Source organism: Carassius gibelio, chromosome B18 (assembly GCF_023724105.1).
Source record: "Carassius gibelio isolate Cgi1373 ecotype wild population from Czech Republic chromosome B18, carGib1.2-hapl.c, whole genome shotgun sequence".
Lineage (NCBI taxonomy): Eukaryota > Metazoa > Chordata > Actinopteri > Cypriniformes > Cyprinidae > Carassius > Carassius gibelio.
This window is the reverse complement of record NC_068413.1, coordinates 20,452,397-20,468,059: the sequence shown is the minus strand read 5'-3', so window position 1 is coordinate 20,468,059 and position 15,663 is coordinate 20,452,397. Positions and strand designations below refer to the sequence as shown.

The 15,663-nt window shown below is 40.0% G+C and overlaps 1 protein-coding gene across 1 annotated transcript; it reads right to left on the bottom strand.

Annotated features, from left to right (window-relative positions):
* Positions 1-457: 457 nt before the first annotated feature.
* On the bottom strand, positions 458-15,287 carry LOC127977153 (sialic acid-binding Ig-like lectin 13). The gene is made up of 8 exons (XM_052581858.1): positions 14,795-15,287; positions 14,610-14,674; positions 14,023-14,382; positions 3,329-3,637; positions 2,990-3,247; positions 2,649-2,733; positions 2,548-2,569; positions 458-873 (listed from the first exon to the last, which is right to left on the bottom strand). The coding sequence occupies exons 1-8, from the start codon at positions 14,809-14,811 to the stop codon at positions 718-720; spliced, it is 1,272 nt and encodes a 423-aa protein (XP_052437818.1). The 5' UTR covers positions 14,812-15,287; the 3' UTR covers positions 458-717.
* Between the last annotated feature and the right edge of the window lie 376 nt (positions 15,288-15,663).

The following is a 15,663-nucleotide window of genomic DNA, read 5'->3' as shown; positions in this document are numbered from 1 at the left end:
CGGCGCGTTTGGAATAAACTGAAGCATTTATTGCATTAAGATAAAGTAACGAGAGGGGCGTCGCCCACAGTAACGAAGTAAAAGTACAGATTTTTCCCAAAAAATGTACTCAAGTAAGAGTATAAAGTACCCATCTTTAAATATACTCCGAAAAGTATTCGTTACCCCGAAAAATTACTCAAGTAAATGTAACGAAGTAAATGTAACTCGTTACTACCCACCTCTGCTGATCAGCATAGCAAAGCTTTAACCGGTGTGACAATTAACAGACCCCCCGATGTCACATGTTGGCTTACTGTCCTAGATCAAATCAACAATCAACACTTCTGTGCATTTAGAAATTCTAAATGATTCTTTTGTTACAGAAGATAGGTTTGAGACAGGAAAGCAGAAGTTTTTGATCATTTCCAATCTTACACTGTACTATAGTACTTACAGTTTTAATGCATTATGAATGCAAAAAGTACCCATTTTTTAATTATCTGAAGGGAATTGTCTCACATAAAAATAAAAAAATAGAGAAAAATGTAGTTGTTGTTGTACAGGTAGTATTGGATAATTTCCATTCTTTGTAAAGAGAGAGGAAGTGGCAAGAATATGGTTCTGAACATCATACTTTTTGGGAAGTGTACATATGTTAAAACTGATTAAAATGATCAAGACTAATTGTTCATTGGTAATGCACAAACGGGTGTTTAAAACATGCTAATTTTCACTTCAATAGTTTGCGTAGATGCTTTCATCGGGGAGATCCTGTTTGAATGTGTATACAGGGTTAATGATGCAGGTATTCTCAGGCTTTGACTGAAGCTGCTGGCTTTTCACTGCAATTGCAGACACATTGGCATAAATGTCCTGATCTTGGCTTGTTACCTGAAATGCATTGATTAATGAGCTGTGAACTTACTCTTCTCTTACTTATCTCACAACAGGCACAATACAAACAGAAATGAAACCCTTTTTTTAATCAAATAATTTTAATAATATATACAGGTGCATCTCAATAAATTAGAATGTCATGGAAAAGTTCATTTCAGTAATACAACTCAAACTGTGAAACTCATGTATTAAATTCAATGCACACAGACTGAAGTAGTTTAAATCTCTGGTTCATTTAATTGTGATGATTCTGGTTCACATTTAACAAAAACCCACCAATTCACTCTCAACAAAGACAATAAAAAACATTTTTAGTAAATTGTTGGCCTTCTGGAAAGTATGTTAATGTACTATACATGTACTCGATACTGGGTAGGGGCTCCTTTTGCTTAAATTACTGCCTCAATTCGGCGTGGCATGGAGATGATCAGTTTGTGGCACTGCTGAGGTGGTGTGGAAGCCCAGGTTTCTCTGACAGTGACCTTCAGCTCATCTGCATTTTTTTGGTCTCTTGTTTCTCATCCTCCTCTTGACAATAGCCCAAAGATTCTCTCTGGGGTTCAGGTTTGGTGAGTTTTCTGGCCAGTCAAGCACACCAACACCATGGTCATTCAACCAACTTTTGGTGCTTTGTGGCAATGTGGGCAGGTGCCAAATCCTGGTGGAAAATGAAATCAGCATCTTCAAAAACCTGGTCAGCTGAAGGAAGCATGAAGTCCTTCAACATTTCTTGGTAAACGGGTGCAGTGACTTTGGTTTTCAAAAAACACAATGGACCAACACCAGCAGATGACATGGCACCCCAAATCATCACAGACTGTGGAAACATAACACTGGACTTCAAGCTACTTGGGCTATGAGCTTCTCCACCCTTCCACCTGACCCTTGGTTTCCAAATGAAATACAAATCTTGCTCTCATCTGAAAAGAGGATTTTGGACCACTGGGCAACAGTCCAGTTCTTCTTCTCCTTAGCCCAGGTAAGACACCTCTGACATTGTCTGTGGTTCAGGAGTGGCTTAACAAGAGGAATACCACAACTGTAGCCAAATTCCTTTACACATCTGTATGCCTTGACTACATTCTCAGTCCATTCCTTGTGAAGTTCACTCAAATTCTTGAATACATTTTCCTTGACAATCCTCACAAGGCTGCAGTTCTTTCTGTTCGTTGTGCATCTTTTTCTTTCACAGGTTCCCTTCCACTCAACTTTCTGTTAACATGCTTGGATACAGCACTCTGTGAACAGCCAGTTTCTTTGGCAATGAATGTTTGTGGCTTACCCTCCTTGTGAAGGGTGTCAATGATTGTCTTCTGGTCAGATCAGGAGTCTTCCCCATGATTGTATAGCCTAATGAACCAAACTGAGACCATTTTGAAGCCTCAGGAAACCTTTGCTGGTGTTTTCAGTTGATTGGCGTGTCACCACATTCTAATTTGTTGACTTTTTTTTTTTAATGTGAGCCAGAATCATGACAATTAAAAGAACAAAAGACTTAAACTACTTCAATATGTGTACATTGAATTTATTTAATACATAAATTTCACAATTTGAGTTGAATTACTGAAATAAATGAACTTTTCCACAACATTCTTATTTATTGACATGCAACTGTACACACACACACACACATTTCATGAAAATAATATGGCAGAAAAACATACTTACACTTTTGATTGGTTCTTTATACCTGCATAAACCAAGACAAGAAAACTTTATCTCAAATAATGTATAAAATATTTAAATTAAAAAATGTAGCAAGATCCTACCTTCTGTAAAACATAATAATAAGAAGTGCAAATATAAGCAACAATAAAAAGGCCAAAAGTGAGAGGAAAGCAGTGAAGGTTATGCCTGCAAAAACAAAGACACAGCATTAAAAGTTGTTACTGTTACTGTTAAAAAGTTTATAAAATGTAACTTAAATATTGAGGAATGGGTCATAATGAATGTAATCAACAACAACAAAAACCTAAAAGATTCAAATTTGGTGTGAACAAGAAACTAACTGTTAAGAAATCTAAACTTGTTGAAAAAGTGTTCTAATTTGAGACATGGGCCAAAGTGAAGTGTAACTGATGAAACTCTTCAGTCTCAAGCTCAGACACACCTGGGACAGTGATCTGCTGGTTTGTGGAGTTCATTGCACCGTATCGATTATGTGCCTCACAAATGTATTCCCCAGTGTTATTTTGTGCCGCAGTGAAGGAAAACACATGTGAGACGTTCAGTTCTTCTTCTACACCTGCTCTCTTCAGGAACCACCTGTGGATCGCAGGAGGGTTGGCATTACTTTGACAGGTGAGGGTCACATTATTACCAAGCCAGACCGAGCCTGAGACAGAGATCCATGTTTTCTTTGGTGGATCTGTGGGCAAAAAATTAAAGAGAGTGTGTAATTTCAAACAAAACAAAAAAAGCTACAAACTTTGTTGGGTTAAAATCTCACACTCCACACTGAGGATGACGGTCTTGTGGCTGAGCAGGGGTCTGTCATCTCTGTGTAGAGGATGAATGGAAACACAGTTCACTTTCAGCTCATGATGGTGGAACGACGGGATGAATTTCAAGATGGCAGAAACACTCTGAGTCCCATCAGCGTTCATCTGTGTCCTCTGTGTTACATCACCACCTAATGCAGGAGCCCAGTTTACATTTGGAGGCTGACTGGGACAGGGAGCTGGAGCAGTGCAGGTCAGATTCACCTCCTCACCCTCCCTGAGCACTGGCACAGTTACATCCGGCTCAGCCAAGGAATCTATTTGAGAGGAGAATGTAATGGTATTAATTCATAGAAATATTATTTCCAAGCTTGACGTTGACTAGTTGCTGGTCCTAATCAAAGCTAAATCTGTTAAAATAGCTAGAATAAAATGGCTTAAAAAGTGAAAAGTTCAAGCTTATATGGGTCATTATACGAAAACATGCCATTTTGTGTCCCTCATAAGAAAAGCTCTGTAAATCCTAATAATTAACTTTCCATAATACGTCTCATAATATAAGAATAAATACATTTCTGTTTCTTTTGTTTTTAAAGGATTTTAATCACATTTTTGTGCAAAGCATCTTGCAGAAATGTTGAAAATGGCCTGTCCCTCAGTATGATTTTTCTACTTTTACTTGCTATCGAGGTCAAAAAAGCAAACTGTTCTAAAAAAAAAACATATACAGAAAAAGAACAAAAAAAACCATATACTTGTATAAAGCCTTAAGTGTCAGTTCAGTAGTCATGAATGTATTTTATTCTTAATGTGTCAAGAAAAAAAAAATAATAATTTAGTCGGGTCACTAGGGTCTCATCAACCCTGTTACTTTTTATGAAAACACCTCTTTAAAGATAATGGACTGTTCCAAAAGTTGCATCAGGTCCAGGAAGTGACATCATATGCCTTTCATGAAGTTGATGGTAGAAGACAAGTAAGTGTTCTCTTCTTTTAATGAATTTTCTTTGAGTTTATGTTATGTCTGTAAGACAGGGACACGCTCATTGTGTCAGCCCTGTTACCAGAAAAGCATACGATAAAAAGTTATTTGTACATATTTAAAAATATACATATATAACAACATTTAAGCCTCTCATTAAGGCACGTAATATGGTGTCATTACCTATTGCTCATGGTTAGTAATGGCCGCCAATAACCTTTTTCGTCAACCCTTGTCAATCCTGTTACCGCCTGGAATGGTAACAGGGTTGATGCAAGTATGTTTTTGTGTGTCTTACCCATGTTGTATACCCAAGAAGGGTTGAATCAAGGGCAACTGGACTTGGTACCTCCATATTTGAAGATATTTCCTCTCATCCAAGGGGTTTCTTCAGTTCTAAATGACTGATGTGGAGTGCCAGGTATTTAACCTCTGTGGGGTTGTCACCCCTGAGCCAACCCTTCTTGGATAACTATGACCTGGATGACTGAGCATTTGAACACAGGTGCATTGGGTTTTATAAATGTGCTTTATAAACCAAAAGTCATTATTATTTTTATTATGAGAAGTCAATAAATTAACAAGGTTGCTGTTTTATGTATTTTTATTTGATTTTGTTAGGATGCCTCTTTCTGCAGCTGAGAAACAGCGCAGATACAGACAACATAGAGATGCTGATCCTGAGAGAAGAGAAGCATATTTAGGAAAAGAGAGGGCAAAATGGAGAAAGGACAGTGACACGGGAAAAAGCAGTCAGTTAGTGAACTAAATGACAGAGAAAGGAGAGCCAAGCGGCGGAACTAGAGAGCAGCACAAGTGAAAAGCAGAACAACCAAAACAGCAAGTGCAGCAATCATAGATCAGTGCATGATGCCACCTCTAAATCCAGAACCAGGTGTAGAGCCAGCACCAGGTCCCTCAAGGTTAGAGATAGAGTAAATAGCCCTAACCTTTTGTTCAATGTTTAAACAAAAGATCCTTTGCCTGTGCCTCAATAAAAAAGTATTTACTGTTATTTCAGCATCTTGTCCTGGTTTGCCGTAACAGAAGACCGGACCAAGACCGATCGGCACAAGCATGAGCCTCACAGACCCCTTCCAGGACCTGGTTGACGCTTTGCATCGCACCTTCACCACTCCTCCGGCATCCCCATCACCTGCGAGCACTTCCGCTGACAACACCACCACTTCCTCACCAGCTGTGCATGCCATTCCCATGGCCAAGCCGGCGCCCTTCTCTGGTTCGGCGGAGGATTGCAGCGGATTCCTGCTCCAATGCTCACTGGTCCTGGAGATGCAACCGCACTTGTACCCCGCTGAACAATCGAAAGTGGCCTTTCTGATGTCTCCCCAGAACCAGCTAGCGAGTCAATGATCATCGACTCATACCGACTCACTGCTGCTGAACAGCAAAAACAGCTGGCCCAGAATCTCTGCCTTTACTGTGCATCTCTAGGGCATATCAACTCTGTATGCCCCGTCCGTCCTCCTTGTCGCATGGTGAGTGCCATTCTCCCTTCGAAGTATCAAATTAAACCACTCACCACTATATTGATACTTACTGCCGCTGACAAATCTCTTCCAGTTTCCGCCCTCCTCGATTCTGGGTCAACCGGCAACTTCATCTCCGGCGACCTCTGCTGTCAGCTCAAACTCATTACCACGGCAATGCCGTCAGCCTACCAGGTCCATAAAATAACAGGTAAACCACTGAGTCGAAGATGTATTCGTCACAGTGTTGGTCCAATAACCCTCCAAACCAGGCTACTTCATAAGGAGGAGATCCATCTGCTGGTTCTGAAGGAATCCACTACTGACGTCATCCTAGGGTGCCCGTGGTTGGAGCAGCATAACCCAGTCAGCTCGCGGAAGACGGGCAAAGTCCTGGAGTTGGGCGAATCCTGTTTCCAGGACTGTATTACTGGATTCCCTGTTCCAGCCAAATTCTCCCCAGAACCTCTACCCGTCTGTACCACATCCATCGAGGGCCCTGTAGAAAAGCAATCCATTACCATTTCAACCTGTTACGCCCCCTTCAGTGATGTATTCTGCCCCAAACGGGCCTCCAAGCTGGCTCCACACCGGCCATGGGATTATGCCATCGATCTGCATCCGGGTGTGTCAGTGCCTAAAGGAAGGATCTACACCCTTTCCATCCCAGAAGAGATGGCCATGGAGGACTACATCAAGGAGGCTCTGGTGCAAGGCTACATCCGTCCATCTACCTCCCCTGCTGCCTCAAGCCTTTTCTTCGTGGACAAGAAGGATGGAGGCTTGCGGCCCTGCATTGATTACCATGCCCTCAACAACATCACTGTAAAATGTAAACTGTATACTCTTCCTCTCGTCCCAGCTGCCCTGGAACATCTACGTGGTGCCACTGCATTTGCCGAGTTGGACCTCCGCAGCACTTACAACCTCATCAGGATACGTGAGGGGGACGAGTGGAAGATAGCTTTTATCACCCCTACTGGATACTATGAATACCTGGTGATGCCGTATGGACTAGTCAACGCCCCCTCCGTATTCCAGGATTTCATTCATGAGCTGCTCCGGGACTCATTCCACAAGTTCGTCCTCGTCTACATTGATGACATCCTCATTTACTCGCGGAGCTTAGCGGAACATCATTGCAACGTTGCGGTGGTCCTGCAATGCCTGAGGGCCTTCCACCTATACCTCAAGGCCAAGAAATGCTCCTTCCATCAGCCCAGTGCAGTTCCTTGGGTAAACAATGACAGCAGGGGCATCCGGATGGACAAGGGGAAGGTGGGCACTGTCAGGAACTGGCCCACTCCTACCACCATCAAAGAACTCCAACGATTCCTCGGCTTTGCTAATTTCTACCGGTGTTTCATCCAGAACTACAGCTCCATCACCAACCCACTCACCAGTCTCCTCCGTAATAAGCCCAAGTCTCTGTCCTGGACCCCTGCTGCCACGGAGGCCTTCAACTCTCTCAAAGAGGCTTTCACGCACAGAACTCCCTACGACAGCCTACCACCGGACACACTCCAATCCAGTGCGTGCTTGGCTACCAACCACCGCTCTTCCCTTGGTCAGGAGAGCCCTCGGACATCCCATCAATTGACTACTGATTCCGAGAGCGCGAGAGGGTCTGGGACGTGGCCCACCACCAACTGCAACGGGCCCTACGTAGGGGCAGGATGACAGCCGACCTTCGCCGCTCTGACGCTCCTGCATACCAACCTGGACAAAAGATCTGGCTGTCAACCCGTGACATCCGCCTGCGCCTACCATGCCACAAGCTAAGTCCCAGGTTCATTGGCCCGTTCACCATCACCGAGCAGATCAATCCCGTCACCTTCAAACTCCACCCGTCACCTGAGTACCGATACTGTAACAGACATGCCAAGTTCCATCACCAACCAATCACAGTGCACTCCCTCACCTGAGTACAAATCACTCCCACCTGCTCCTCATCCACCTGCAATCACCAATTCACATAAATACCACACATATGCACCCAGTCAGTGTCCGGTCTCGTTTGCAACAAGGTCTAAGATGCATGCTTACTCTAAGGACTACACTATCTCTCTACTTACCCCTCTCCAGCGATCTCCAGTGTCTCCAAGTCTCCATTGTGCGTGTGTGTGTGTGTCCACTACCTCCAGTGTCTTGAGTTCTCCACCAACGGATCCCATCATCACCACTACCTCCAGCACCATCACCTCACAGTGCACTACCTGCTCCTCTGCTTGTGCCTCAATTAAAACGTGTTTACTGTTATTTCAGCATCCTGTCCTGGTTTGCCGTAACATATGCAGCGTTGTGGCATATGCCATAGCTGTGCATGAGGGGTTTTTCACAGCTCTAGACTTATTTGTTCATCAATGACGTCATCAGCAACTAGCTGACTTCGACTCGACTTTAATCACATAAAAGTCCACTTTAAAAAATCAGTAGTCGTTCAACCCCTAATATTGATATTCTCTAAACTGTAAGAGCAGTTGTGACAGATGTTTAATAGTAACTTTATTGCATGTTTGCATTAAAACCTAAATTAAAGGTTTAAATTAACTGGTCAAAATGACTAGAAATTTTAAGAAAGTTTTTTTTTTTGTATTATTACAATATTATATGTTTTTTATCCCATGGTGAGAACAAGCTTCTATACTTTTTAGATACAGATTCAGCAGTAGTTAAAAATATAGTGGACAGTAGTGATGATTGCAACACATTGCATTTCAGTTTCTCAGAGGCAGTTTGCATTGGAAAGCCAAAATTTGAATATCCTGATCTACATCTTCCAGCTACTCACCCAAACTACTGTAACTTGTTAACATATTGTAACATAATAAATGAACAATTAACTCTTGAATAGACAAAATCAAATGCTGCAACTGACCCCATAACAATTAATGCTTGTGACAATTATTAAAATATAATTAAAATCATTCTTAAATATAATTTAGCATTTTTGTGTTGTTCAAAGACAGGGTCTTCAATAAGTGAAACTGGCTGTATAAAAACAAAGTATACTAAATAATAATAATAATAAATAATTGGTGACGTATTAGAATACATTTGAACTAGAAAATATTAACTGAATCAAAACCAAGACACTAAAATGTAATAATAGCCTATGACTGTTAACTTTTGTAAAAGTTTACTAAACTAAGGCCAGCTGCATAAACATAGCCACTGTGAAAATACTGTGTCTTTAAGAACTAGTTTGACTTAAGTGAACCAATATTGTAATCAGTCTTATTTTTCAGATACAAATTAGACAATTATGAAACTGACTTTATAAGTGTGTGTGTGTGTGCCGGTGTGCATGACGCATGTATGCGTGTGTGAAAAAGAGAAGCCGTGAGATAAAGAAATAAGTCAATTTCTGACTGATTGTTTAGTGTAGCCTTTGACACTGTAGACCATGAAGTCCTTATTGTTCAACTTGAACGGTTGATTTGTAGTATGTACAGTAGTACCTATGTAACCAATAGGAGCTTTTCGGTTCCCCTGGGGGAATTTTCATCTTCGCCTGCCTCTCTTACATGTGGGATCCCTCATGGATACAGGCCAGTTTGCATGTTAACACAATCTCTTAATTTACATTTATATTTACATTTAGTCTTTTAGCAGATGCTTTAATCCAAAGCAACTTACAAATGAGGACAATGGAAGCAATCAAAATCAACAAAAGAGCAATGATAAACAAGAGCTATAACAAGACTCAGTTAGCTTAAATGCAGTACATGTAGCAAGGGCTTTTAAATAGTATATATATATATATATATATATATATATTTATATATATATATATATATATATATATATATATATATATATATAATAAATAAAAAGAAAACAGAATAGAAAAACAATAGAGCAAGCTAGGGTTATAGGTCTTTTTTTTGCTTTGGTAATAATAAATGAAAATAAAACGGAATACAAAAAGATTAGAAAGCTAGTGAATTTTCTTTTTTTTAAGAAAACAAGCAACAGACTTTGCTTCTTTGGGATGGCACAATCAAGCGATGTTCACTTGCAGAACGCATGCTTCTAAAGGGAACTTAAAAGGATGCTCCACCCCAAAATTCTAGACTGCCAAGTAAATAAAACTGTCAAGGTCCAAAAAATTATGAAAAGCTTAATCAGAATAGTTCATTTGCCATCAGTGGTTCAACCGTAACATTATGACGTGGCCAGAATCCTACGTGAAGAAATCAAAAATAATGACTTTATTCAACAATTCGTCTTCTCTGTGTCTCTTTTCATCAGCAACATTTTGGAGAATATGAGCTGAACGCAGGCAGTGTACACTCTTCTGTGTAAGCCGCAAGGATCACAAACTGTAAACCTAAAGCCGCCCACTCTTTAATGACCAACAACTGGTCAACAACCTGAATTAGTTTTACTGCTGCTTTGAAAGATAATGGGGCAGTCCTGATACCCCTGTAACAACAGCCTTCAGCTTGAATATTTAACACCTCATTGGAGATATGCCGTGTGCCAGACTGCTTCAAGACCTCCACCTAAAAAATCAGGATGACAGGTCTTCATGACTACAGATCTGTCACCCTGACATCTAATGAAGTGCTTGGATCGCCTTGTGTTGTCCCGCATCAAATCCATCACAGACCTTCTCCTGGACCCCCTGCAGTTTGTCTACAGAGCCAACAGGTCTGTAGATGACGCAGTTAACATGGTCCTCCACTTTATCCTCCAGCACCTGGGCTCCTGAGGAACCTATGCCAGGATCCTGTTTGTGGACTTCAGCTCTGCGTTCAATACAATCATACCAGCTCTGCATTTGGGACAAGCTCTGCCAGATGAATGTGCCTGATTGCACTTGTAGGTGGATCACAGACTTCCTGTCTGACAGGAAGCAGCATGTGAGAATAGGAAAACATGTTTCTGACCTCTGAACCATTAGTACTGGCTCCTGTCAAGGCTGTGTTCTTTCTCCTTCTCCTCTTCTCCCTGTACACCAACAGCTGTACCTCCAGTCACGAGTCTGTAAAACTACTGAAGTTTGTGGATGACACTACACTCAGTGGGCTCATCTCTGATGGGGAAACTGAGGACTCTGTACACTTCCAGGACACAATCATCACCCAGGACCAGAGGTGGGTAGAGTACCCAAAAACTTTACTCAAGTAAAAGTAAAAGTAATTCTAGAAATATTTACTCAAGTAAAAGTAAAAGTACTAGTCTTGAATAGTTACTTGAGTAAGAGTAAAAGAGTATCGGATAAAAAATCTACTCAAGTAGTTAGTTACTAGTTACTTTGGGTCATATATACGGAGCCTTTTTTTATATAGATATATAGACAAAAAATGTATGTAATGTATGTGTGTGTGTATAAATGTATATATTTCATCAGCCTTTAATCCAATTTATGTAATTTATTATAAAACCCTGTCTGTTTATTTAAGTAACAAATATAGGTGTCATGCCATAACATATTTTTAATACGACTGACTTTATTTTAAATGTGAATTTAACATTGAAAATTAATGTGATATAAATATTGCTACTAATCTTTCATTGTTCAGAAAGAGAGCAAATAACATTTACATTATTAAACATAATTTTCACTGACAGTCTAGATTTCATTCACTCTCAGAAACTACCATTAAAATCACTGAAACTGTTAACACTGTGAAATCAATATCTTAATTATAGATTCGTACACACATCTGCACTTTGTTGTTTCTGACGAGAGAATTCGGCAGAAAGAGGTATTCAGTAAGTGAGCGAGTGAAGGAAGCACCGGCATTTCAGCGATGACTCATCGGAACACCTCTGATTGGCCATTGCATTCAAAAGCTCAACAGAACCGTGTGTGATTGGTTAATGCGCAGCGCTGTAAAAACGCGTCTGTCTCTGGCTCAGCGCCAGCAAGCGATCACAGATCTGAATTTAGCAGCTGATGATATGACTTGCTGAACGTACTCGCACTGGTGTGATTGTATTAAAATGAATAAAATCTTAATCGGCTATTCTTTGTCTTTTGGAAGCTGCATTCAACCTGTTATAAGCCACACACGTACAACAAACTAATGTCACAGTGGTATCATGTACTGTAATCGAATGTAGCCCAAGTTATTACCTGTTAAACAGTAGACAGCACACGCGTTCATCTAATAAGGATCTCCATCGCAAGCAAATAATAGCCTTTGCAGATTAGCTTTCAATTCAGTGCAGTTCCATAGCCCCGTTTTCAACGCTGCTAATATTCTTAAACGTTACAACTCTGAGTGAACCGCTTCAGAGCTCAGCGCGTGCAGCATGGAACTGAACGACTCAATCAAACTGATTCATGAACCAATTCACTCGTTTGCCAATTGGTTTGATCAAGCCTTTGAACAGAGTTGACTCAAAAGAATGAATCATTCGCGAATGGGCATCGCTCATTGTCCAGAGAAAAGTAGACGGCGCGTTTGGAATAAACTGAAGCATTTATTGCATTAAGATAAAGTAACGAGAGGGGCGTCGCCCACAGTAACGAAGTAAAAGTACAGATTTTTCCCAAAAAATGTACTCAAGTAAGAGTATAAAGTACCCATCTTTAAATATACTCCGAAAAGTATTCGTTACCCCGAAAAATTACTCAAGTAAATGTAACGAAGTAAATGTAACTCGTTACTACCCACCTCTGCCCAGGACCTAAAGTGAGAGTTCAACATCAGCTCTCGAATTAAAAAATAAAACACAGCAGAGGATGTACTTCCTGAGGCAGCTGAAGTTTAACCTGTTAAAGACAATGACAGTTTACTTCTACACTTTCTTCACTGAGTCCATTCTCAACACCTCCATCATCATCTGGTATGCTGCGGTCACTGCTAAGGAGAAATGACGACTACAACGTGTCACCTGTTTTGCTGAGAAAGTAATCAGATTTAACCTCCCATCTCTTCAGGACCTGTACACTTCCAGGACCCTGAAGCTGGTGGTTAAGATTGGGGCTGACACTTCTCACCCTGGACACAATCTTTTGAAGCACTCCCATCTGCCAGAAGACTGCGGTCCATCAGGACCAGGACCTCACAGCACAGGACCTCACGTTTCTTTCCATCCGCAACTGTCCTTATCAACAATCCCCATGACCCATCAGGGCTTCTTACTCACGCCCGTGGACAGTACACTTCACATGAAAATAAATAAATACAAATAAACACCTTACAAACATACAAGTTGTTTCACACGTGTTACATTAACACACAACTCAGGCTGCTATATTCTCACACCTCAGACTGTAAGCATCTGCACTTTACATATTCTGCACAAATGTAGAGTTAAAGCTGCAGTGTGTAGATTTTCTCACTCACCCCTCCCTTTAGAGAAGTTAAAGTGGCTGACACAATTAAATATGTCATTGGTAAAGAAAGCAGAGAGCATTGAGATTTCTTTACAAATGTAAATTAAGGAATTATATTTACTTTATTCAATAAATCTATGTTATTGCTAATGTTAATGTACTTGTTCATCATTGTGTCAGTGTTTTATTCGCAAGAACAACAAAATGATGAAACGCGGTCTGTAAAGCCATTTGCCCGTTTAAGACTACTGTAAAAACATAGTGGCGACTTCAATGTAAGGGGACCCGCGGTGTTTGTAGATATAAATTGCTCAATCTAAGATAATAAAAACATAATGGCTCATTAAGTAAGGTCTTTATATACCTCAGAAAACAGTTATGTATATTATATTGCATTTCTGTAAATAGATATCGGTACAATATGGGAATACATTTGTACTCTAATGTAAAGATGGACCATGTAACATAGACTGAAGTGAATTCTGGAGGATAAAGAGCTGCTATTCTTATTTTGTTGAGAAATTTTACAGAAGATTGTTAATGCTTCTTCTTAGTGTTGTGTAATGAGTGATACAGTGTGCTTGCTGGCTGACGGCTTTGCTAGTCTTAAAGAATAATGATTTGACTGAAGAATGGGTGTTTTGGTAGTTTTAGTGCATTCTGAATGTGTAATTAACTGCTTAGCTAAAAGTTGTTTAGGAGAACTGTGAGAAATGTTTTAAAAAGTAAGTTAATATTGAGCAATGGGTCCTAGAGACTGTAAAAAAAAAAAAAAAAAAACCTTGATCGAATTTTTGTAGACCTACTTGTATATCTAGCTTATCAATTGTGCCTTGTCATACCTCTTGACATTTTTCAAAGTTTTGAGGCCATGAACAACAATTGGTGCTGATAATGTCTTGGTTTATTATCGAAACATTTGCTCTGTCTTACCTGACACATTTATATTCACAGCTGTTGTTTCAGTCGTGTTGAAGGTGGTAGATTGAATCCTGAAGAAGTAGCGATCTGAATGCTGGCTGTTGAGGTTTCTCATGACAGAAGTGCAGTTCTTCTTTCGTAGGTCACCCAGCACCTTCACCACGGGTTCCTTCTGACGGTGAGCGTTGGTGAAATTAACTTTATCATAGAGATTCCACAGAGATCCTCGTCTCCATGTAACTGTCGAACTCTCAAGAATGTTTTCTCTCTCCTTTGAAATGTTGAATAGGCAGGGAATCAGAAGACAAGAGCCACTGGTGCTGTTCAGGGTTTTGGGGTACGATACTTTCAGAACTGACTGACACCAAGCAGCTGGAATACAAATGTGCTATAATTAGACTTAATAATAACTAAAAAAATATATAACACATTCACACACACACACACACACACACACACACACACACACACACACACACACACACACACACACACACTCATATGAATTTACTGTATGTTTGTGTGTTTAAAATTAATATATAAAATTAACTTTCTGTTTGTCAAACTTTGATATGTAAACAAGAAATAAATTTACCAACCTGATAGAATAGAGCTGAATACAAGAAGATCTGCAGCAAACATTCTGAGAGTCATCAGAATTGAGCTGTGTTTTTAGAAACAAGTTTAAATGTACATGATATAAGCATAATTTGTTGTCTGTCCTGACAGTTGCAACAATTTACAATTAAATAATTTCTGATTCAAAACAAATGTAATGGTTTACCTCAAGAAGTTTTTCATGAGCAGCCCAGATACACCAAGAGTGACCTGTTGTTTCAGTTGAGGTGGAGTCACAGTGTCTCACCGGAAACTGTAGTTCAACTTCTGCCCATTACAACCAATACAGTTCACTTTTACAGCAACAGAACATTTTACGAAGAAGTGAAAGAAATTGAGGTCATTGTTAGATTGAGATTAGATTACATGTTGCAACAGTCCTGATATTCTGTGAAACTTCCCCTTTCGCAATACACAGAAAAAAAGGTCAAGTTTGGTATGACACAAAGGTCATAACCTAATAAATGAATAAAACATAAATAATAAATTAAACAGATTTTTTTTTTTTTTTTTGAGGTTAATCCTTTTAAAGCTGTCCAGGAGTCTGAACAGCAAATCAGACAAAAGTGAGCAGCCTTTTCTTCATTGGTATAAAATTCTGCACAGGAAACAACAGTTCTTTTAACATGCTGAGGCAACAAACTTGAAAACAGGCAAAAACAGAGACAGTACACAAACTGCAGTTTCTCTCATAGCTACCACTAAACAACTAACACATTCACGAGTTCACACTAACATATAATATGGTAGAGCAATTAGTAGCATTTTTGGCATGTTGTCCACAGGAAGGGCTCTTAGCTCAAGATAGAACCCAGAGAACCCAGAGATCCCCCCCCCCCCCAATTATATATGTATACCCAAATTGTGCTTGTTAAGGTGATTAGCTGACAAGCTCCAGCTGGGCCAGACTGATTGATTATCTGATCGTGCTCCTCCTGAACCTTGTTAATAAAATATCATTTACTGAGTGAAATTTAGCAAAAAGAAGTGAAATTTAAAGAGGTCTTATAATGCTTTTTAAATTTTTTCTTTCTC